We start from the raw sequence: 26306 nt of genomic DNA, 5'->3' as shown, positions 1-26306 counted from the left end.
GGCTGGTGGTTGAGCAAATGGGCTGCTGTGATAAAGTAGACCAGAAAAAATAGGCAGGAGAAATTGCACAAATATGTCCAGTATCATATTATCCATCTGATCTTTCTGGGAGTCTGACCTCTACCATCGTCTGTGTGGATGGGTGCTTCCTTGCACCAGGGACCCAAGAGATTGAGGAGATTGGCCAGAGAACCAAGAGCATGAAACCAAACGATAATGAAATATAGCTGGGCTTCTTTAAGAACAAGATGAGGCCTGCTTCTCATCTCCATCCTGACTCTCTGCTTCTCTGGATCTAATACCTTTCATGGAGGGTGATATTCACAAACAAACCAGACTGAACATTGTCAGGCTAATAAGACGAAATACAGCTCTCCTGTAATTATAGAAAAGGAAAGGGACTATTGACTCTTTGGTATGTTACACTGATGTTTACTTTTTTTTTTTTTTTTTTTTTAATGACAATCCAAAAATATTGCAGCCATTCGTTATGCCAGTTGTGTTGGTCATGAGTTAGTCTCCTCAGATCCACCACAAAATCAGCATTTCTGCAATGAATCATTTGTTCTCCTTAGAAAAAAGCTGCTTACAAACTAGTTTAACTAAAATAAAAACTTATCTTTAAATGCTGCAGTACCACGTTAAATCATTAAGAATTAAAAACACCCACAGAAATTAACTATGTCCCTATAAAATAAAATAAAAAAGACCATTTAGCCTTTGTCTTTTGTCAGTGCTTTGCATTATATCTTCCCATCTTTTAACACAATACCAATGAATATTTTTTGCCATCTCCAGACATCACAGAGCAATAAAGAGAGAGCAACGACTGTCTGACGGCGTGTCATGGTGCTGGTGAGAGTGGAGCAGCAGCCTGCTGTGACAAACTAAAGGCTGATATGAATTGTCTTTGCCCTCTGTGACTATTCCAAATGACAAATTCTAAAACTTTTCATAAAAATGCTAATGGGGATTATGGAGAGAGCCTCCAGCACCTTCCAATAGCTGAAAGACGCCAATATCAGGAAATGTAGTTGACATTAGTCCTGATATGGTTCCTATATAAACGCTCCCCCCCACGCACACACTGTCACTAGGTGAGGGATTAATTTGTTTCAATAGTATAATAGAAGCTCGGTGGGCTGGATGGAGGTTTCATGTCCCAGTCAGGTTGGTGATTGGTATGTTGAATCGTCATAGCTGGCTCTGTGTGTGTACTGAGAGCTGGGTGGAGGAACTGAACCCCACCACTGTCACATTGCATTACCAACTCAGTGGCATGGTATCATCACATCAAATTAGTCTTAATGAACACAAGCGAGTCGACTGAGGAGAGAGATAATCAAACTTTTATTAAATGACTTAATCTTCTGTACATGCATAATGTAAGGGAGAGAGAGATGGGTCTGTGATGTCTGTCTGCAGAGTTGTCTATGTCTGCAACCTGTAGATTAGTTACCACAGTGCCAGAGCTCACCGAGCAGCTCCTCAGTGGAATAAGATGATCTAAATACATAAAGTAAAACGCTAACCAGCCAAGCCTGTTCCCTTGAGTAAACAGAAGAGATGCATTTCAAAAGGTTTGTTCCTTCAGTTCATTTGGTTATCATACAGAACGCACTGTAGCTCACTCCAAATGTGTCAGATACTATGAACAGAGCAGCTAAACACCTATCAAATATCGCAAAGACCATAAATTGTAAACGAGAGCAAAAGGCTTTGAAGAAACGAATCCACAAATATACTAAACGAGGGTTCCAGCCTAGCATTTCATCACAGGTCTAATACTTAAGATGTTAACATTGAAATGTGTAAAGCATAAAAGTGGTAGAAAGTCTTGCTTGTGCCAACTTTATCGTTTAGATTGGAAATATTTAAAACATTATTTTCTTCATTCAAGTTTGGAGACGCCCCAGTGGGATTTGAATGTACCAAGAAATCATTGAAAGGAAGTAAATCTTGCACTAATGTTCAATAATAAAGCACCAGGCTTCAACTGGGTTTTCAAAGAACTGACAAAAAAATCTCCCATGCACCGTAAGGCACTCTGCCCACTTTGGCTGATGCTACTGTAGCGGTAATTGTGTTGAATCCGGTCCAAGTGTTAACTTTGCATTGGCCTCAGACACAATTGAAACACTACAACACTGGAGATCTTCTTAATTTGACCTGGGTGGCTGCTGTAAGTAAATAAGTAGGAACCTTTTACGCATCTAAACAAGTTTGCAAAGACTTTGTGTGCGTTTGTATTTGCAGCACGTACATTCATTTAACTTTCGCTTTTAAGACCCTACCAAACGAATGAACAAATCCAAGTGGCCTATATACAAGAGATTTACATTAAATATGCGTATGATGACAGACAATCCCCATGAGACACTAACGTAAGAATGTCAGCCCTTGTTTGTTCAGTTTTCAGAACAAATGGAATAAATTCTCCTCGGGGGGGGGGGGGCTTTATTTAAGGCTCTGAGGACAACTTTACAGTTTCACCTCTATCAAACAAAGGCACAGAATCAAACCGATAAAAACGCTGGTGGACTTGACCCAGGGTGGGAGGCCCGGAGAACAGAGACGCTCCATTCATCAGGGTGACACTGAGCTGTTTGTGCAGAGAGGTTCTACCTTGTCAGCTGACCCACCACTTTCAGCAGAGTCTTGTTCTCCTGTTTGAGTTGTTCATTCTCATCTTCAATGTCATCCAGGTCCTGAAAGAGAGCACAGCACAAATCAAGGTCAGCACTTTCTAGAGGGATTTAGCCACAAGAATATTCAAGACCCTGCTTCTAAACCTTTGAGGGCCCCAGTCAGGTTGTGGAGTGTTAGACTCTGAGTTAAAGTGAGAATTATTTGCTGCCAGGTCCCCCCCCCCCCCTCCAGACAGGCTGCCTTGATAACAACTAATTAGACATTAACAGCTTCAATTAGTTGCAAATGAGGGAAGCTCTCAGTTGCAACAGCACTGTCTCATCAAAGTGACACTCCTCATTTTCGGTTTCTTCTATCAACCGTCATGATCCCATGACTGTGGAGAAAGAGCCTCACCGCACCGTGAGGAACGTCAAACTAAGGAGGTCACAAGACTCTACACAGCGTGTTGTTTCTGCTGCAGGGGAAAAGGGATTAAAACGATTTTTCCAGAGCAAACACACTGGCTCTATGCACAAAGAGAACCCGTATGTGGTTCTTTAATTACAAGAATGTGACGCTGAAAAAAGGTTGCTAATAGGGATGATGAGAATTATTATCTGAAGCTACAGTTTGTTTGAGCTTCACATATCAGCTAGTATTTCAACATACTACCATCAGAGTTAACATAGTCCCCAAAGCGCCCAAGAGAAACAGCTTGTTTTACCGTTAAGTGGAAGATCTCGTCGGCACGTATGGCACAGCTCTCCTCAAAATGTACCAGGAGGGAGACACAGGTACAGCAGCAGTCAAACTTTATCTTTTCTTTCACCCCCAAATAAACATCTATAGTGACTGAAGGTTCAATCATCCTCTACAGAGATGCCAGACTGGATCAGCTGTTATCTCCTGCTTTCCCATCAGGCCTTGCGGGAGCCTCTCTCAGGGACATTTGTGATGGCTATCACCACGTGGGCCATCCTTACATAAAGCCCTCTCTTATGACCAGGTTCCTGTCCATGTGATGCTATCAGTGAGATGTCTCCTGCAATACAGCACTCTCCACGTTTGAGGGTGGGTTGTGTGTATAATCCAAAAAAAAAAAAAAAAAAAAGCCCAGATAATAACCAAGCAACATCCATTTGACTTGATTCTAAAATGTACACATCTATTTGCTAATAATCTGGAGTGAGGAGAAGAAGATGACTGAAAGGATTCAGGGAGGTTTCATCAGCTAACATGGCGGAGTGAGGAGAAAATAGGACCATGACTAAACCAGTAACAATAACCCAGGGTCAGACTGCATCCAATCATACATGTTAAACAACCAAGACACTAGAAACAGTGGAAACACTGGAGGAGCTGGTCTTTTTTATTCGAATAATTCAATAATAAAGGCCAAACTGTAATCAACAAACTCAATTTTGAGTTGGAGTATGGTTCGCTTTGAAGCCCGACAGTGAAATATAGTCATTCTTCTGAATGGCGGCTGATTGTAATCTTTTCCTCACACCAGAGACAGACTGACAATACCACATTGATTGGCTGAAGATGGCGAGGTCGTAATTTGTTGATCGTTCAGATTGATTTGTGGCCCTTTATCCCTGAATGTAAAATCACAGAACTGAATGCTACAATTCACTTTAACACTAAATTTTAATTGAAGGGATTAGAATGCTTTCAGAGCACTTTAACTCGTACCCTGGATCCATACGGCCTGAAAGTAAATCAAATCGATGTGGAGTGAAAGAATCAACCTGACTGAGAAGAGAGTGAAAGCATAAAAAGAAAGAAGCTGGGTATTTCAACGCTGTTTTCAGATGTCACTGCACAACTGGTCTCTCATTGATCTCCTTTTGTTTTGGTTATCCTCAGTCCAAATCCTTTAAAACAGAACTGGCAAGTGTTTTGACCAGTATGACAGAAAATGCCTTAAAATGCAGACAAAAGATTTGATGTATAAAATCACGACTTTGTTTTTGGTCGATAAATAAAATAAAAAAATAAAGGTTTGTTGAGGTCAAAATCCTAAAGGACAGCAAGACAATCGCTGTAGAAAAACACAGTTATTATACACAACTCCACTAAAATGCCAGATGATGATTTACAACCCCCTCAGCCACCCACACATGAGCACAAAGGAACACTCAAAATATCAGACATCAGAGCAGAAAATTACATATGCTGGACTCACTCTGTTCAGCAAGTCGATTTCCTCCCTCAGCTTCCCGATGAGATCGTCTTTGTCCTGGTGGGCCTTCAGCAGTCTGGCGTTCTCCTGACGCTCCCTGGCCAGCTCCTGAAAACACACACAAACACAGACAGACACACACAGACACAGACAAATGACAAACATGTTTACATAACAACAGGATGAAATTTACATTTCGGTTCATACCAATTGCTGTGGGACTAAAACTCTCTGTGGTAGCACAGTGATACAGGACACATTCAGCTCCAAACCATTTAAAGTGAACGATGCTGTCTGAGAGGAAAACCCAATGAATTTCACACAAGGTAAAACACACTGGGGGTTAGGGTTAAGCTGCTGCACTAAGTGAAGGGGTGCATGTATCTCGGCTCTTGTATTTTGCAGTGACATCGGCGCTCTTTCTGGTGCGAGTAAGAAACTGTTTCCATAGAAACTCGTCAGGCAGGTACGGTCAAAGGCACAACGGTTAATGAAAAATATGCTCACCAATCGAACTCCTCTCGTTTTGTTTTAATTCATATCTAGAGATAACTTTAGTCTGAAGCCTGGAGAAGAAAACCTGGAGTATTAGAGATTCTCCTGTCAACAGCCCTGCATCATACCCACCACCCCATGTAAGAAAGTGCAAACAAAAATCAGTTTCTAGTCATCGGACCCAGAGAAACACCTCGCATTAAGGTCACATGGTACTTAATTTAAAAACTTTTCTTTGAAACAGCCCCAGGAGACATTTGATCTGAGCCTGTTCAGTGGCAGCAGTGAGGGCTGAGTGTGTGATAGGGTTGGTGGAGAAGGACATATCTACACTCTGAAAGGTCGCCTCTTCAACATCGCTGAGGAGAATTTCTGCCAGTGCTGACCTGCAGTTTCCAGCCAGAAAATCAGAACTCAGGCAGCCGCTCAAACTGAAAATTCATCTGGGCAAATTGTTGCTGATAGAGACTTACGGTCTGCCAACAGAATTCGAGATGGACACTAACAAATTTCAGGGAGCACTGAAAAGTTGATAGGATTTGGGAACGATAGATGTCAATGAAAAACTGTTGTTTTCTCTGTCTTTTTCCATTTCCGTTGTGCTCTCAGGCCAATTTAGGGAAGAAGAAGAAACCCCAACACAACAATTTGCTGCTCTTCAAAATAAAATGAAGCATCCCGTTTATTTAGCCAGGTGAGTGCTCCTTTTTGTGCTCGGGTTAGATGTATCTCAACTGCTCTTTTTGTCTTGGGTTGAGTGTGATGTTCTTCACCTCCGACTTGGAAAATAGAAATAGCAAAAGCTACTAAAAGTCATTGTAGCATTTATCCTTTCTCACTGAAACTGGGTCAAAGTGTTTGTTCCCAGGGTGTGAGATGCTTTAAGGCCTCAGGACAGCACATTCAAACAAAAAGAATCAGGACAGGGCAGCAGACTGGTCTGTAATAAATGTTTTGTTGTCTATGCAGAAAAATACAAACATGCATTAAATGAAAAAAGAAACAATATCTGAACAAAGACTGACACAATCTGCATGATAGTCCAGGAAATATCAAGCCTGTTTGATGCTGATACTCGCGAGTCTCGTTCCAGACTGGCTCCAGCTGAACTCTCAAGAACAACAGGAGCTGACCTTTTCACAGCAGGGGGGTGATAAAACCTGCCGACGTGTGTATTCAGACTAATCAGGACCATGACAGCAACCGGTTCAGTCTCAGAGCAGAAGTCTACAGTATATTTACTGCTCCTTTTATCAGCAAAAGTAAAGATATATGTACGCTTTAAGGACATTATGAACCTTCATGTGGGACCATTAAAACAACATATATAACATATTGGCACATTCTTCGCTGTCTTGCTGAGAGTTAGATGAGAAGATCAATACTACTCTCATGGCTGTGTGTTAAGTGTGAAGCTGATTAGCTGAGCTTATCGTAAAGACTGGAAACCGGGCGGGGAACAGTTAGTCCAGCAGCACTTGTTAAGCTCCCTAATTACGTTATATTTGGCTTCTGGTCACAGCACATGACTCGCAGTAAGCTCACAACAAAATGTAGCGTGTTAATATATGAGCTTTAAGGGTATTTTTGGAGTGAGACACACTTCCCCTCTGTGTCTAGTCTTAACGTAAGCTAATAATGACTGTATTGTTCCACCCTCGCAGTAAGACGCAGAAGATGTACCTTCTCCAGCTCCTCTATCCTTTTCTCCTGACTTCCTGGTGCTGCAGCTCCTCCATCTCTGCTGTGACGGTTGTGTCTGTGTCTGCCGCTCCCACCCACCTCGTCATCAGGTCCCGGCCCTGTAGAGCTGTTACGAACACACACACACACACACACAAACAAACACAACTTGTACAACTACAGCAAACACAAATAGTTTTCACTAGCAAAATTTTGCACAAGGAACACAAAGTTGGAAAAAGAGTGATGTTTATGTTCAACCCCCCCAAATTTAAAGAGTCTAGTATTAAGTTCAAGCTGAAGTGGTTTGAAGGTATGAATCATAATCACATTATAAAACTTCAGTGGGATGACACATCCATCATCAAAAGAACAGGTGGGAATATCTGTGTGTTTGCCCTTTCAATTAGGCATGCATTATTAACAGCCCTGTGCCTTGTATAACGTTAATGGAGAAAAGGCTGTCAGGGGTTTGCAACTGTGGTGCAAGAAAGGATCCTAATTAAGAAACAATTTACATTTTACAATTTCAAATGGGCTCAAGAAAGGCAGTGGCACCTTGAGTGTCACTGTTCTTAAGAGAAATAAAAGGTTTTTAAGGTTTTTGTATCCAGCTGGAAGAGGAAATTAACCCATTCACTTCCTCGCTGCTTAGAGACGGATTCAGCTGAAAGAGAATATTCATGTGCAGTTTATTTCCTTACTGATCTTATTTTATTAGTTATTGATCTGGAAAGTTGAAATAAGTTTCTGGCTCTGTACTACAACATCGCCCACAGTAAGAACAGTCTGTGCCAGGTAAATAAAATCTCCCTGGGAATCAAATTGTTAGGAGGCTGAAGGCTTCATGGAATAGTCTGATGGGGGCCGTTGGCGTTTTATATATATATATATAACTCTTTTGTGCCATCTGCACTCCTTTCAGGATCTGCCAAATATGATGTTTCCATTATTAGACTACTTTACAAAGTACATCGATTGGAGTGACAGGAGTGGGCAAAATGGGGATGTCACATTGTCACAATGCAGAAAATGCTTTTTTTGCACTTTTATCTTTCACTGGATAGCTGACAGTGTAGAGACAGACAGGAAATACAGAGCGGAAGAGAGAGGTGGGACCTGAAACAAAAGGCTCCCGGCTGAACGTGGGGATGGGATCCATCTTCACCACTTGGATATTAGGATGCTCAGAATCAATAACCAGATTATTTTTGGTATATTTATCATCTGAAAACAAAAGGTTTACTCAACCCAGGCATTCCTCATTTCACTACTGAGTCTACTGTGCTATTTCCCGTTCACATATGGAGGTGGCATTTTTCTGTACCTTGACATTTACAAAAGCAGCAGCTTATTTTCGCTCATTCTTACAGAGAGCTAAACACTAGAGCGGCCATCGCTCTTTATCAAGAGGGACTCTTGAATAAGTGCATTTCGTTTGTCTCTTTAAGTGCTGCTCCTCAATGGCATTCTGCCTTTACTGGCATGAGCACATGCAAAATGGTTGTGCGTGCACACACGTGCACCACGAGGCCCTAAAGGGAACCAGACAAAAAACTCTGACATGTCTTGTTTATGAAGTGTGTGTCAATCAATGCATGCCATCTTGTTTCCAGAGATATCTCCATGGTTGCACACACACACACACACACACACACACACAGAAACAACACACACAGGTACACTAGGGTGCTCAGCAGGTGTTGAAGCCAAGCCTAAACATCCATGGCCTCGATACTAAATATCACACCATGGCCCATTAGCACCCTGCAGGGTGAGGTCTGGGGGAGAAAGAGGCTGAGCCAATTACCCCCTCTTGGGAACCTCAGCAGGTGGGAAAGAGAAAGACACAGTCAGGCGAGTATAACAACATCTGTCCACAAACTCAAGTGTACTCAACCGCCCGATTAACACACATCCCATCCCTTCAGAAAGAAAGAAAACATTAACCCATTGCTGCTTTCCAAAACATGACCATGATTTACCGTATGGGAGGAGGGTTACAGGCGCCGCTGAGCAAATTCTCTCTTATCTCACTAGCAGCTCAGATTTCAGACTCTTAACAGGCATGTTATTGAAAACGTGTCGGTACCTAGTTTTCAGGACTGATAAAGGTTTGGGATGCAAATTAATAAACCCCCCCAAGGTACTGTTGTTTTTTAGATGCAGCACAGACAAAGACAGTTTGCCACTGCATTGTTCTTGGTCACATACTGCAATAATTATGCATCGTGCATACTCTACATAGATTAACTTTTAATATAAGTATAGCACCAACACACCTGAGTCAGTTTGTACTGTGTAGAGATGTAAACAGCTCCCAGTGAGAATATTAGTTATAGATAAACATTGTTATGACATAACCCTTGGGTCTTATCACTGTATAATGTGGTAAAAACAATATCAAATTATCTTGGGATTGTGGGGGAAGACTCGGGCAGTGTTAGTCCAAACGAAAGAAACTCTGAAAGGAAAGGTGGAAGAATATTTCACAGTAAAACTGTGCTGGAGGCACAGCTCAGAAACATCTGTATCTGTTTTTAGACGTCGGTGTTGGCGTTGGACATGCTACAAGTGGACGGCTCATCATCATAAATGACAAGTGCTGCAATGAGAACTTGACAAATTGAGGGACAGGAATAGGGACTAAAAATACACTGTAATACTGCTGCTTTATTACAGTACAAGTCTTTGTAAGAAAATTCACACGGCTGGAAACTGTTAGTTCCAACCAATGCACATGCTGAAGGGCAGGACAGTAGCAAGTACTGTGAATCACTTAGCAGGTGCGATATTATGAAATAAAGTGCTGCATAACAGATCATTGGTATGCTGTATTTATGAGTGGATTCTAGAAAAACTAAAATATTTTGAGTCATATTCTGTTGGGCTGTTCTCAAAAGGCTGAAATAAAACCAGGCAAATAGTAAAATACAGATATTTGAATGGAGTTTGGTGTGATATCTCCATATAAGCTGAAACATCTAGTATCATTTCTTTTTTAAACTCACAATACAAATAATTTTGTGGAGAGCAGGGACAACCTGTGAGGAGCTTTTGTGGAACATGAAACGGCTCCTATCAAGGGAAGGAAAAAAAAGAAAGTGACAGAAAATCACAGAGACAATTATGTCTAAAGTTGGTCTTTTGAAGTTCTCATATTGTGCAGCCCAGCCCACCTGGCGGGTTATACGTTGCAGAACTGCAGAGCATCCAAGTGTGGCCATGCCAGCTGAGGAGATCAGCAGCCATAATTACAAGGCCAGATTGAATGTCAGCTGGTGAACTTGGCTGTCGGGGTTGGACACAACTTCTCAGATTGGTTGCAAGTAATGCAAATAAATACACATTGGACACACAGAGGTTCCCGAAGGACTTCACTACTTTCATCTGCTGCATTTTCATGGTTTAATTCCATAAATAAACTGATATATTTCATAATCCTGTAGAAATCAAACATCATAAGAGGAAAACATGTTATTTTCAAGAGTTTTGCCTTTCAGAAATGAATCTGTAATATATAAATGTCTTATTTACTTTCAGCACTTCCAGCCTTCTACTGCAATAAAGTGCTGGCCTGAACAAAGTGTCCAGGGTCCAGATGTTTTCCTATCAGCCACTGTTTAAAACAGTCATCAACCGTCATCCTTCTTGAACCATAAAACATGAAAAGAGCAGCACTGAGAGAAAACATGAAGCAGTGATGCACCAGGAAAAGGTCCTTACCTCTTGTGCCGGCCGCTCCCGGATCTCGGAGTATCCTAGGAATAAAAACAACAACAAAAACATAAGTGAAAGCGTTTCTGCATTTTAAAGAGTAAGTGCTGTAAGTTCCTCAATTTTAAATAGCCATTTGTTAAAAACAACAGATACTGCATCTGTTGTGTTCATGTGACTTGGGTTGAGCTGATTCACCACAGAGGAAAAAACACAAACTTTCATCTTCGGGACAAGAGAAACTTATCAGGAGCAGCGTTCGTAGAAAGCCTTCAGGTTGTGTATGAACGTTTGAGAATTGCAGCTGCTGAGCTGATATATCGATGAGCTTTGTAGCATTTAATAGCTCAGCAGGAGCCTTATAGCCCCAAGTTATAGAAGGCAATCTTATTTTGCAACATGAAGGAGCATATTTATCTTCTTTTCCCATTACTGTATGATCTAAAGGTTGTTTAGATGTATACAGCAGTGATGCTCTGATAGGACCGCCTTTGGTAAAATAGTAGCTCCCAGAAAAATGAGTTGTGTGCCACAGATATTGTTTGAGACGACTACACATCTCCTCTTTCCCATGGTCCTGTGCACTGAAGGATCCTGGGTTTGATTGAGCGTCCCTGGTTCTGCTCTAATCTATCAGTCACAACTTGGCTTTAGAGGATGAAGTGAAACACCGTCCGACTCTTAGCATGCACCAGCCTCTCTGTCTCAGTGACACACCATCCATTACCTGTGGATAAAATCCCAGCCCTCATCTCTTCCCTGGCTCAGGCCTGGATACATGTGCTAAGATGGAGGACAGTAAGAGGGCAGTCTGCAGCAGCCTCACACTAAACAACAGCACATCTGCCCATAGGGCCTGGTACAAACAGCACATGACTTTAAAAACCGTTTGATAGATTTTGTCTATGAATCTATTATTTTCTAGGATTTTGTGTAATCCAGCAGCTGCCAAGCCCACACTAGAAAAATCCAATTCTAGTTGCTCAATTTCCCTCCATGAACTATCTTATCAGGAATCTCGTCTAAAGCAGACAGATGGTGGCGCTTAACAAAAGCATTGTAATCCATGTTAGACTGAGCCTGAACCTAAAGGACTGAGACTACTGTTTGGTATAGGTATAGCTAGAGTCACATTCAGAAGGTCAGTGCCTCACTCTGCTTTTATTATGGAGCAATATATCAATTATGTTCTGAATGTTCTGTCTAAATGTCCATCACAGCTTTCCAGTGTTTCTCCAAATCACCTGTTTTGTCTGATTTGAGAAGCACAAATCACAAAGACACATTTATAAACAAGGTTCTGTCAATCAACCACCAAACCAGTGATGTAAGGACAAGACAGAAAAGTAAGAAACCGTGTGTAGGTCCTCAGAGAACCCACTTCAGATGAGATACAATGCATATAACTTTACAAAGCAGGTTTCTGTTATCAGACTGCAGTATAGAAATGAAAAACACAGTCTAAATGTAAATGTGTTTACAGAGTGTAGTTTAACTTAAATAACCCGACAGGTCTCTTTGAATATACGGCTGGGAAATCCATTCTGCTGGGGTTCTATGGGAACCGGACTATAGAGGAAATAATTACTTGTTCTCGCATTGCTGCAGAAAATTGAAAACATCTCCTGCATGAGTCAACTGGCTAAGAAACAAGGGTCGGTGGAACTGGACTGATTGTTTTCTGAGGTGAAAAGGTCTTGAAATATGAGCAAAAACAACAATATAAGAGAAGGTCACAACAAGTCAGCAGCTGATCTGTTACATTTTCCATATAAAAAAACAGGAATTTAGATTAAATTGAACTCAATGTTCTTTCTGTGGAATTCCAGGTAAAAAAAAAAAAAAACAAAAGACAGAAAATTAGAAAAAGATGTGTTTATTTGTGTTCATGCCTTGGTTTGCAGGATCTAAACACTCAAACTGTGTCTGCCTGTCCACCAGGGCAGGTCTGCCATGCACACTGAAGCAACACATCAGGTCACAGGCCACATCCCGGACTTCATTTGCTCCATTTCTAATGCACCTTTTGGCAGCTTTTGGCCACGTGCACCTCCTGTGCAGGATATGAATCTGTGAGGCAAGGTGAGAGTAACTCATGTACAACTACTTCACTGCACCCAGTACAAGCGTGTGCAACTTTATCATGCTTGAGCTGTGCTGACAGCTCCCATATGCCCGACTGCAGAGCTCAGAGCTGCTACGAACACACAGAGACAAATGTCAACAATAAAACAAGTCCTTTATCACTAAACCTGAGACGATTATTGTGCATTTCTGTGTGGTTGTGTACCTTTTCACTACACACCACTTTAAATGTGTTATAAAAACAACAAATGTTCTGGTTTGACATTTATGGGTTGATGCGAGGTGAGATTTATGTCTGCACAGCTCATTAAATTTAAAAATCTGGAATGCCATCTTAGTCCACCAAAGGGTGATCTTTGGCTTTCCATCCAGTCGCCAAACAGCACATCACTCAGACTGTTACCCTGCACAAAGCTGATAAAGATCACAGCTTACTGAGGGAATTCAATAAATTCAAGCGCGACAGTGAGAACGAGAGAGAGAAAGACAGAGATGCTCTTCAAACAGGAATCCATGATTGGCATTTAGAAGAAGCACACACACCGAAGACAAACTGGCAAAATTGGGTGACTGGACTGTGTCACTTGATACTGTTTGTTATTTTCTCATCAACCAGCTGAAGTTTGTTCACTGGTACTGAAGATAGCTACTGGTGTGGTCTAGCTGGGTTATATAATCCGTAAAATCTTTATTCAGTAGAGGCGTGAATGTGATCAAATACCGTTTCAGGCGGCAAAATGAAATGTGGCTTTCTGCTCGTGGTTGGAGATGTCTGTTCAGACAACGCGCTTTGCATCTGCATCGTTTTGGACTGAAAAGTGCTAATTAAAAATTCAAATGAGCCTTGTTAAAAAGTGCTAGACGGAGACTGCCAGCGGCTCGTGTTTTCCATTGTGATAGAGACAGAAAGAGACCTGAACCGCTCTGTTGTGGATCTGGCGCCACATTAGAAGCAGATGATCCTGAGGAATGTTCCATATGGTTCTGTTTGCTGGATGACTGAAACAGGTCTGGGACTTGCATACCAGAGGGAGGTAAGGCTTGATAACCAGGACCACATGCACTCATAGGGCATCTCTGACTGGCTACACATTATCGCACACATATATGCACTGTGATAGAGACGGGACATATCAAACCAGTGAACATGTATCCTGGATCTACAGAAAGATATGAAAAAACAACAGTGGAGAGTTTAAAACATCTGATAACATATTTTGTATGTCCAGGGGTCTTTGTGGGTTTTTATTATGTCTTCAGCGGCTATGAGAGAAGAATTACAGCTTGTTTGGCTTGTGAAATGCTCTGAGACCCGGTGAGACTGTTAACAGCCCTACAGCTCTGAGTAGAAGTTGAACTAAGCTCCTTTTTCAAAACTTTTCATCCACATATCTTGATAACAGCTAAGAGGCTGGACTGGATGCAGTATATCATAACGGGCCTGACATGGCAATAGCTTGTCTCATTCTTGATAAATGGAGCCCAAGAGGAACAGCACATTTTTAGGATGCTCTGTCTTTACAAATGTCTCACTGACAGCTCTATAGTCCATCCGCTGACCACACCGCTGCTCTTTTTCTCCTCTCGGCCTGCCTCCTTATATACGAGCTGGCCCAGGACCCGCAGCAGAAGATGAATGTCAGTTTTATATGAGTGACAGTGAGATATCTATTGGTTAGTTTATGCAGGTCTCAGGCTGAGATGTGAGCAGATTCATGAGCCCTGAATGGACAAATTCACTTCAAATGACGGACACACAGTCTCCCCTGAAAGCGACTGAATTGCTTGATGTTTGTTTGTTTATGTACACACTAGTTTATGAGAATATTCAAATTCATGGCTCTTTATTTCTTGAACCAGGCCACATCTCAGCAGGTGCTGTCAGTTTCTTCCTGTTAGTGTGGTATTTGTGCACACATTTTATACACAGGCCTTCGATTTGTGTCAACAGCCTCAGACAGTTCCAGCCTAAAACAAAATAAGTCTGCTGATGCATAGCAGCTGGAACACAACTCTTAGCTACATCCATGAGAGTTATCACTCAGCAGCAGAACCATTTGATTCGCTTTTTTATTTTTTCAAAGGGCAATTTTCATGTCAGTCAGATGATTTGGTGCAGAAATACAAACAGAGTGGAGGTCTATGCTGCTGTTGCACAGCTGGATGCTTTTCATATTCTGCCTGTGCTTCATTTCCTATTGAAAAACACAGTGTGTGTGTTTAAAGTGAGGTTGAAATTACATACACTGCTCTACTGAATATGAGCTTCTTATTAAAAATAAAAGACTCGAATTCTAAACATGTCGTTTTTCTGATTTGATTTTGTTTGCAGCGTTTCATTTAGAGCCTCACTCCAGGACTTATTTGGAAGATGAGCAGACTCTCTCCGCATGGGCTCACTTTTATTAAATAAATGCAATATGACTTGTCAAGATTACAGCACGTCCACAGTATCTGATTCACACTGTTAGGAACCAGTCACCTTATACACAGAGCAAATGGAAACCACTGATTTCCAAATGAATTTTGATGGACGTGGCTTTTCACTGCCCCCAGACCAGACCAGGTTCCATCTCTGCGGGTGGCTTTAACAGTATGTTAAGGTGCTACCTTTTGCTTTTAACTGCTTATGATGAAACTCAGAGACAGATCTGCTTTTTTTGCAGCACTGCAGCTTCTCACATAGACTCAACTGCTGAGCTTTCCCGGTGTCTCCCTGAACAACAGTGCCTCTGTTTGGCAGCACTGATCTGTACAATATTCTGCTCATGGAGAGTGTGAAGAGAAAGTAGAACATTATATGATTCTGAGAAAGAAAATATAGAGTGAAAAACATCAGCACTACCTCATGGACATTATCTGTTAAAACATGGACCCCTATAAAACATCCCAACTCTCTTCTTCTTCCTGCTGCCAAGTCATTTCTTACCATTAAGAGTCCGCCGGTGGGGTCAGCTGCCATGGCCTCATTCTGGAAAGTGTTTGCCTGAACCAGCTCCTCCTCCTCTCTCCTGTCCTTCTCCCCTGCATCATCACCATCCAGCTCATCCAGGCTCTGAGAGAAGAAGGGGTTAATACGACAATCATTAGAAAAACCTTCAGATCAGAGTCACTAAGAGTCACGACATTTACACACACACACACACAAAATTAGAGAATAACTTAACGTGCAGACGCAGCTTGTTTTACCACATTTACACACTGTGACAAATTTCATTAATAAAAGCAAATGTTTGCAAACTATGTATAGACATGCAAGAACCATATAGAAATCAAGTTGTGCATTTGTGAAAATAGTTATGCTCTCGACTGCTTTTATGAAGTGGCCCCCAGGTTACTAGAAAACTATACCCAGAGTTTATTGGTAATCTAATGTCTTCAATAACTTGACTGGTTCGATTCTTCAGTGACTATGGTAGTTCCTTTCCACACCGGCACACGGCTCAGCTGCTGTATACCTTTCCCGTTTCGTCACGCACACACTCTCTTGTTATTAACAGGCTGTGTATCCTTAAACACAGCCAGTAAACCATCTTTCAACAGAAAATCTTGCTGTGCTGATCAGGTTTCTCTGATTCTTCCCTCTGGGTTTAACAAATCAAGTTTTTTTTTTTTTTTGTTCATAAAAAGTTTATCAAATCAGGCCCCTAAAATAAAGTCCACAGTAACTTGGTCACTTCAGTGAAATCAATGCTCAGACAGATGTGTGGAGACACACAAGGTCATTCCCACCATAACAGCAAAGTTGACCTCCTGCTCAACATAGCCTGGGCCTCCTCTTAATCCTCTTAAGACATGATTCTCATTCACTTCCAGAAATCCCTAAAGAGCTGAAGCTCAAACAGCAAACAGCAGCAGGAAGACGGTCTGTGTGAGGACAGGCAGAGGGGGATTTCTGACCAATGGAGACACAACAAAGGACGAGAGCAAACATCCCTGTGACAGTGGAGTGGTGAGTTAGCTTTCATTATTCAGACAGAGATCTTGCACATTCCTGGGAAAACTTCCAACTTTTCTCCTCAAAATCTGGATTCTTAGCTTCATCGTGAAATATGTGCACGACCTCAACTTCCTATTTGCATTACTTTACAGTGAGGGGTGCTGCAAAGTTACTGAGTTCAACTGTTGGGAGAGCTGGAGATGCATTGTGTTAGCAGGGCTCAGCATTAGGATGGATGGTTGGTTCGTGACGAGAGACAGAGACTGGGGCCAAACTCCCAGAGGGGCACAATGCAAACAAGTCTTTCCCGTTTGATGCTGCAGGGTGAACAGACGTTGCCTGCTCAACAGGCTCTTCAGTGGTAAAAATAACCTTACAAGGTTAACAAGGAATGCAGTCATTTGCAAGGCCTTTCCTGCCAAATGGTTTATCAGTTGTCCTTGGGGAAAATGCCAACTCCTTTTCTTTTTCGCTCTTAGTGCCTAATGCTAGCACGCTCTGCTGCCTCTTGATGTAACTCTGTGCACACCAGTGCTTTAACATGCATGTACGGGGGTGTGTGGACACAATAGCAGGAACAATCCCTGCAAAAAAACAAATACATAAATAAACAACTTTATTTAGGGCAGAGAGGCTTTGATTTCCATAGCTTGTGGCCTTTCTGCATTGTATTACAAAGATATTAAACACTGTCTTGCAACCATCTATTACTGCCAACTTGCCAGGGCAGCATTTCAGGATCAAGACAAAACAGTATGTGGGAAATGAAGGGTAGAGGTATAAAAAAAAAAATAAAAAAAATTAAACAGAAGTCTGTCTGTGTCAACACAGTGAATTGCACAGTGACTAACCACTCTGCTATGCACAAACTTGCCTGAAGTGTGGAATTGGGAATCTCAAAGTTTATTTTGGATAAAAATACAGCCCATTTTGCCCTCTAGTATTCCAAATCGCTGTGCATTTTCTTCTATTCCAAATAAAGGAAAACAGGGATCTGTGTGCAACCATATAAGGGATGTTTTTCTCCTGACATTATCAAAACGTGTCTGTGTAGGTTTCTGCCCAGTTTTCTACCTTGGACCATAGAAACAAGCACAGAAGGTGTAGAAGGATGAACAAGTGATGCTTAGATGGATGTTTTGGCTTTGATACTGTTAAATCATGTGATAATGTTCACATTTCATCACTGGGCAGGATCCAAAACTAAGAGCTACTAAAAATGGAAAAATAACAAGCAGTGTTGTAAATAATATTAGCAGCTGAAGACTGTAATGTGTTTGAAAATGAAACTACTGACTCCACGTAACGTAATAGCTAATGTTAGCCAGTGAATTGACATTTTCTGATTACACATGACTCACATTGTGTTATTGAAACAAATGATGTTAACTTGTGTATAGTTCATACAGGGGGATTCTGCACTCGCTTCACAGGGTTCATTTGGACCGTGTTTTACTGACATGCTGCAGCTTTTTCCCTAAAATAGTTATTTTAAAAAGTCTCCTCCTCTCAATCTTAATTTCTGTTTGAGTCCATTAGGTGGATTCAGCCCACATGGACGCTCTTTTTATACAACAGAGACTCCGGATTAATTTTAAAATATGTAAAATATCGTTGATTTATGTTTAATCCTGGAAGCCAAGTTGACAAAACATCATTTATGATTAACTGCACAATAATAAGTCGTATTTTACGCAACTGAAGGCCCATGCACATAAATAAACCACCATTAACGTCTGTGACCGTGACACACGCCAAGTTAAACAGAATAAAAACTTAAAAGTGAGCAGATTCCTCTCTGCTTCCTGTTTACAACAGCACCAAGGGTCATGGCCTCACTAGAGTGTTTACTTAACTAAAACACGTAGAACACGTTTCCTGCTCTGATCCAGATCCTCACTATCTGTCATTCTGCACATAAAGAATTAAAGACGCTACATCTGGAGCAGAGTTTCACGGTCTATTGGAATGTCTTCTGTGGTTGGAAACACTCTACTGGGAGGAAAATGATCAGCCATCTATTCTAAAGGTCCTGGCTGCAAGTATTTGAAAGCATCCGACTCTTTGTCAGCACAACTGCGGACTTTGTGCTCAGAGCGACGCTGTCTGATGGTTTATTTGAGTTTGTGGTGGCAGCAGACCTGCAGCACTAGACCGAATAAACACAGAACGTTTAGAACTGATCAGCTGCCAAAGGCTGATATCATCCAAATGTTCAGCAGTAAGTAGGTACTTATATTTTTCTGATGATGGTCAGTTTTTTAAAACATGAATTAACATGAGCGAACAACCACTGGTCTAGCAAAGCAAACAAATGCACTAAATTCACCATGTGGCATTAAACCAGCAACCAAAAGACTGATCATCTCTGGGTAATTTCTGAAAGATCCTAACAAATGACAATTCTGTATCTTTGTCTCGTCAGTAGACAAGGAGTTTCATCTTTTTGGCACAGTCATTTTCCAATTGCGTCTGATTAGAAATCAGCTTCAGTGTGATGTGACTGAATGTGAAACAGCAGTTTGTCTCTTCAGAGAAAAACAAACCGAACAATGTTTTGATCAAAATTAAAGGCAGATAATGACGACAGACCAGGGTTCAGCAATATGGTCTAAATCAACATTACATTCAGCATATCACAATATGGCAAATCAAAATAATATTTAATGCAGGGTTTAGTTTACTGCTTGTTACTCTGCCAGGTCCACTTAGTCGTCATATTTATCTCTAAACAAGCAAAGGGCACCTCCGCTGGTGTCGTATTACCGACTACAGCGGCCTTAATGACATGTATATATCACCTGACATTGCTGCAGCACAGCGACTTCATTTAGATGATCTATTAGATAAAGGGACGCTGGCACACTGGTGTCCAGGGTTGTCAGTCAGCTCAGACAGCTGTACAGACAGGCACAGTGCTGCACTCAGATATGGCACAGATCAAAGTGAGGACATCCACCCTGGAGCTGCTGGCTGATTAATGTGACTCTACAGACTGCCCAGGTCACTGTTAGGTCCAGGAGAGGTGCACCAATTCTGAGCAGGAGTGAGACATCATTTGAAAGCCCCAAAAAGGTGTGACTGGATTTCCTCTGACTTGTGGCGAAGATATTACCTCGAGTCCTGTACGGAAAAATATATATTTTCTGTCACCTGTTGTGACCTTCAGCCAGAAAATGTATTAGAATATCACCAGAGGTTTTATTGCCATGTCAAAGCAAAAGGTTCAGAAGTGGAAAGTAGCTGCTGATGCTAAAATGGTGTGTGCACCTCAAACGTTTAAACTGCAAAGTCCGCTGAGCTCAAAATCTATGTCTTAAAAGTTAACTATAAAACATTTTCAACAACTTTCACTTTCACTCCCACTTAAGAATTATCAGAACTGGCAATACCACTAATTTAGGTAAATTAGACCCTTCCAGAATCTGACTCCTTATCAGTTCATTGCAGTCCTAAACTTGCACAGTGGAGTATTTTGTGAGGAGGTTGTCTGGGGACAGTCAAGTCAAGCAGCGTACAAGACATTCTCAAGAATCAAAGCTTGTATTGGCCACAGAGTCCTGGGTTGCTTTCTTAAAAATCGTGTGTTTATCAAAAGAAAGCCTTGCACTTTTTTGGCTTTGAGCTTGGAAGTCTGTTTGACCCTCATTTTCACTCCAAGTGAGACTATAATATTTTAATCAGCACTTCACCAGACCTCAAAATGAGTTTACTTTACACGGGGGGTGAGACATAAAAAAGAACTTCTGGCAAACAAGGGGTCCGGCACAGCAGCATCAGCATTCCTCTGGATGTGTCAGATGGAGCTGAAGCCTGAGGGCAGGTCAGCTGGGCTCAGCGGGGCTGCGCTGAGATTTGAGATTGTCTGCAAGAGCTTTAATACATCTGTGGGAAACGGCTCTTGGCGCACTGTAAGTTAGCCAGACTTCTACTCTGATCTAGAAACTCCAATGTAAATTGTAGAGGAGCTGGGGTTTTGACCGGGCTTGTGCAGAGTCTGTGTGTGTTTGTGCGGGGTTGAGAGGACAGGGGTGGGCTTCAGGGGAGTTCAGTCTGTATAAATGGGACTTTATATGCCAACACCACAGACCTCCAGAGAAAACCACATGGCCCCAACTCAGCCCTCTGCTCAGAGCTGTCAGGGCTCGAAACTATAGCTGGCCATTACAGCAACAGGCTACCACAGAGATGGTGGTGTCTGCAGGTATGTTGGCAGAGATACAAAAAGAAGCTGTTAAGCAGAGAACTGCAGAAATTAATGAAGCATTTTTATGTATATGGCACTTATCAGCATAGTGTTGCAGAGATGGCTCTATTTTTATTCCACTTCTTAAATACTGGTATGTTTACTGCCCTCACAAGTCCAGAATTAGCTCACCATGCACTGATAGCACACTAGCACCACCACAATAGACAGACAGATCCATCCAATATATATGATCAGGTCTAACATATGGCCCTCTAAGGTAACTGTGTTGAGATTTTCTCATTTGCTCATATAAAACAATGCCGGACTCTCGAAGATAAAACTAGAGAAAATACTCTACAATGACAGAAAAGCCACAACTGCAGTTCTTGTGTTATCAATTGCATAAATAAGAAATATCAGTCATTATTGCAGTGCCACCAAAAAAACCTGCTCCTCATCATAGTTTAGGACACAGTGAAGAGTATAAAGGCCAGGAGTGACCTTAAACAACAGCTTTGCTGCAGCCCGTGCTGTGCCTCTGACCCTCAGCTGACCATAATAGTCTTGCGGCCATAACCCCTCTGCATGAACTGAAACTGACAGGCTTAGTGAGTGAGGGTAGTTTACCAAGCTTTTGATCAACCCCACTGGAAGTACACGAGCTAGCAACCCAATGAATCATGTATCGGTCTGAAAAAAACAGCCGTATTTTGCCTGTCAGCCTCAGGTGCAAAACAATCATTATCGATTCAAACTAAAATCCAGCTGTGGGTGAGGTCTGAAAGCATTTACATCTGGAGGCAAATGATATTAAGTGTCGGAGGTAAGCAACACTCGAGTTAAACAGAAGGACAACATGACAGGTGTTGTAAAACTGTAAGAAATTGCTAAGGGATGACATTAGCTGATTATGCTAAATGTTGTGAAATTATGCAAGATCATGGAAATTTGTGCAATTACATGTTCTTGCCTTGGATCCTGGATAAATATTTAGTTACTGGTTGAATTTGAATTGACTGATTTTACACAACTGCAGAGAAAAATCCAAAGTCTTGTGCTTTTTAAAGCAGCTCTCAAAACAGCAGCATGCATCCAAAGCATCCATGGTACCTAAATCTGACCAAGATCTAAATAAGCCAATTGTACAAACATGACTGAAACGTCTTTTTGTGTTTTCCTCCTGATATAAACACCCTCATCCCAGGAAATGCTGAGCAGGCTCGTCTCTCCTGTCCTTTTGTGCAAGAAGTCTTTATCTGTGTATATTTGTTCAAGCCTCCTCCCCATAAACACCAGTGCCCTGCATGTGTATTGGATGCAGCTTGTAGTTAAAGCCTATTAGTGAGTCAGCAGTTTGTTTGTTTTGGGGAAATGTGTATAAATTATCTAGAAGATGCTGCCGTGAATTTAACGTGACCTGACCAGCTTACACTGCAGAGCACATACGGGGAAATTACATGTGGTCTATAACGATATCATCAAAGAATGCTCAGCTATCCCGACATGCCCATGCTGACGCTCATCCCCCTAATGCATGACATTGAATAATCTCCCTCAGTTAGGACAAGAGCTCCAGGCCGTCTTCAGAGAGGCATGATAGTCCTAACATCTGTGTGTCCCGACCACAGACCAGAACAGCTGGAAATCAAGCCAGAGAGCGACGACGGGCTGGTGGTGATGGCTGCTATAGCATTCATCCAGGCAGCCTGTCCTGAGTCCTCCGTCCCAGTAATGACTCCTGTTGCTGCAAACCAGCAGTAATAACGGGACGATTGCTGTGTGCCGTACGGAGGCCACAAGGGGAAGTGGCCCTGTGTTTTGTCTAACCCCTAATCTTGTTTTCGGCCTGGTGCTGGCATGCACATTTCTTCCTTCCTGTCATGATGTTATTTTGCACAGCACTGCACAAAGCAGAAACCCACCACTCCAGTCAGGCTGCGGCGTGACGACGGTGTTCTGACGCTTTGACTGTACGTGTTTTTCCAGCAGCACTTATGGCGGAACAAAACTGCTGAGTTACCCTGTTGTTTTCTATCTCTCATCTTATCATCCAAATGCAGGCAGGATTTAGAAAACCACACAGGCAGCTAAAAATCATACAGAGGTAGAGCAGAGGGGTCAGAAGACAAAGGGATGCTGAGGATCTGTACAAATAAATGCAAACTGACATGATATTTTTCAAACATGCACTGTATGGACAAATGATGGTGAGTCTCCTGCATGAACATCCACAGAGGACTCACCGCAACTGATACTATAAACATCTGGCTGTATGCATGCTTGTCTTGTAGCACAGATGGATAGGAAGGATATATTTGGAGTTAATAACTGCTTATCTCATGGGCATTTTAAGAGCAGACGCCTGATTCTGAGCTGTGGCTGACAGCTTCCACTTCTTCACAAATTTCCTCCTTTGTTATCTCCTCACGTGTGCAACCGATCACTGCCCTGGCCCTCAGCAGGATGCCAGATGGGTTGTTTAACATCTGGTATCCCAGGTCATTCTTCCATTTTACTAAAAAGCCTCTTGAGAGTGTTGGCTCTGCTCTTGCAAACTGGCATGGACTCAGAAGAGAGACAAGCCCAGCACTGAGACAGAGAGGTATTGTGGGTACCTCACAAAGAGAAGAGATGTCTTGGGCCACTGTGGAGCTCTGTCCTGCCCCTCTGTCGACTGGGTTTATCTAATGAGGACGAGGCAGTCGCACAGCCAAGTGCCATTCAGCCCTCGTTGCCTTTCTGCTGGGCCATCGTGTTGTTTTTTTTTTTGGCTGCTGATGTTGGGTTTTCTTGGCCGGGGGCTTGAGCTCATTCAGAGCTCCAACAACTCTGGGACTATTCAGGTTTCATAGACCTATCAAAAGAAGCACACACATGCTTGGCAGGAGTGAAGCCAAGTCCACAGCATCCAGGAAGCTACAAAAGTGGCAGCAGCAATCCCAGCACAAATGGCTTTCACACACAGTCAGGCTGCTTGATGATACCACTGTCCAAACAGCCTCCAAAATGTCAAAAGTGACCTGACAGTAATTACTGACAAGCAAAAAAAAAACCAAATACAATACACACACAAATGCACTAAAGCAACACAATCACATTAAGAACAGTATGTTTTAGAATTGGTATGTAAGCTTTTGGTTTGAATGATAATGGTCCTGTGTAATTACGCTGCATACTGCAGTATTCAAAACACTTTATCGGGAATGGCTCAACATGGGCTATGTTGTGTAAGTGCAGACGTTTCAGAGGGTTGCTCTCTTCCAGGTGTGTATGAAAAGCATTTGCCTATAAAACAAGTGAGTCACCTTCACAAACAAATAAAAACAAAATTAACTGTGTTAAGCCCATTGCAGCCAGTTGTGCATTTGCATGGTAATGTCTAACACCAGGCCGAGTAATAGCTTCATGTTGTTTGTCTTTGTATCCCAAAGCATGGTCAATGGAAGTAAGTCCTGCTTTTATTCAACTGTATTAAACATTTGTGAAGTAAAGTGTGATTAGATGGCAATTAAACCCAACAATAGAAAAATAACTGAATGCAGTAAATTAAGTATTGAGTATTATCTACCACTTATATACCATATTAAAGCAGCTTCTTTGGTGATGGCAGCATTTAAGACACTGCAGCACATTACGCATTATGAATATAAAACCAAAAAATCCCCCAGTACTACAGAATCCAACTCAAGTGCATAGTACTTTACCAAAACACCATCGCGAAGTGGATTTTCTTTGTTAAATTCATCCCAAAAATAATAAAGAACAGATGACTTTTTATGACACCTTAAACCTGCAGGTAAAACTGTGATCTTCTGATTTTAACATATTTGGATTCTTCCATGCTCAAAAAAAATGTAAACATGAAACACGAATTTGTTAAAAACTGCAATCACTGGGCAGAATCAGGATAAAACAAGTAAAACATGCTCAACCCCACATGTGTGACCAATTGAAACAATAAGCCCTAAGATGCTTCAACAAAGGACTCTAACAGGCACAGCCTGTGCCTGCTCAGTGGCAAATTAAGACAGCTGTTGAGAGAACAAGAAGGTGCGAGTCAGGCTCATCCTCAGTGTGCATGAGTGTGTGTGTGTGTGTGTGTGTTGAGTCAATGCTGGGCGGCTGGAGAGCAGTAGCAGCCTGAGCGCACCTGATGGCAGTGCCTAACCATCCTGGCTCCTAACTAGCACCTGAACAACACACCTGGTGATGCTTTGAGTCGGTGTCACGTCTCCGGGCAAACACAGCTGCAGCCTCACAGCACAGAGATCAAAAACCGTCCTAGACAAGACTGGATCTGAGGTCAACAGGCACAGTCTGACTTCTCAATACTGATGCTAATTTATGACAAGTAGCTCTCTAAGTACTTTCACTATGTCCATTGAACTGATAAGTTCCACAGTTTTGAGTATTTTTCATGTCTAAAGCAGAGTTTTAGATACAGGAAACATCTGGCACCGATTTAAAACAAACTTGAAAACATTCCTATAGGAGGCACATACTTGAGCCAAAAGGGAATGGTGTCTCTTTTCAGACCGAGGCAGGGAAAATTTAGCATTCAATCAGATACCTCACAAAAACACTGTGGTCCACTCAAGATGCCAGAGCACTTGGGTATTGTAGGTTGCTCAGAGCCTTGGTCCAGTCATTAGTCTAGAATGGTCTGAAACGCAAAGATTTCCTCCTGAGACTGTTTCCTTTTTGTCGTTTAAAGTGTTTGGCCGGTCGAAGAGGAATTTCTGAGGCGAAATCAGAGCCTAATTAAGGAGATAATGTCTTGTGGAAACAAAACAAATACCTCTGGAAAGCAACATGCCCTGCAGCTTCGAAACAGGTCACAATTCAATTATTTTAGATGGAGCATCTAGCTGTGTCTTAAAAATCAAATTTAGCAATGGGATTAGGCTGATTTATAGGAAACAAATTGTCTTCTTTGTCTTGCTAGCACCGGCTCATTTTGTAGTTTTCACAGCATGCCTTTCCTGTGTGTGTTTTTTAAAGAAAAGCAAACACAGTGTCCCTTCTGCTCGAAATGGAATAATAACTCTGACTAAAGATTGACACAAAAATAATGTTTCTTCCCCACTTCGTACAGATCTCAGTCATCTATACACGGGAGGACACACAGAAAAAATAGCCTACGAAACTGAAATTATCACCAAGCCTCAATCCTTGAGATCCTCTCAACAAAACAGCTAAATCCATCTTTTCTAAATGTTGTTGTGCTATTTGTTCACATACTTTTTATTGTGGGAGGATCTTTGCTTAGACAAAACCCATTCAGGCACAGGACACAGCAATCCTTTGGACTATCGGAAGCATTTGACATTGTTAAGGCACAATAAGAGTAAATATATCCACATCTAACACTTTCAACT

At 41.8% G+C, this 26306-nt stretch overlaps 1 protein-coding gene across 1 annotated transcript in view; it reads right to left on the bottom strand.

Moving 5' to 3' along the window:
* Window positions 1-1327: 1327 nt before the first annotated feature.
* Window positions 1328-26306, bottom strand: part of pawr (PRKC, apoptosis, WT1, regulator) — a 44977-nt gene continuing 19998 nt past the window's right edge. Inside the window, exons 3-7 of the mRNA XM_026327115.1 lie at window positions 15729-15854; window positions 10724-10758; window positions 6998-7124; window positions 4823-4927; window positions 1328-2708 (exon numbers count right to left, since the gene is read on the bottom strand). Of these exons, the coding sequence (XP_026182900.1) occupies window positions 2622-2708; window positions 4823-4927; window positions 6998-7124; window positions 10724-10758; window positions 15729-15854 (480 nt within the window). The 3' untranslated portion in view covers window positions 1328-2621. The remainder of the gene's footprint in view (window positions 2709-4822; window positions 4928-6997; window positions 7125-10723; window positions 10759-15728; window positions 15855-26306) is intronic.

Source organism: Mastacembelus armatus, chromosome 23 (assembly GCF_900324485.2).
Source record: "Mastacembelus armatus chromosome 23, fMasArm1.2, whole genome shotgun sequence".
NCBI classification, from domain to species: Eukaryota; Metazoa; Chordata; class Actinopteri; order Synbranchiformes; family Mastacembelidae; genus Mastacembelus; species Mastacembelus armatus.
Note: the sequence above shows the minus strand (reverse complement) of the source record. Positions and strands in the feature narration are given on the sequence as shown.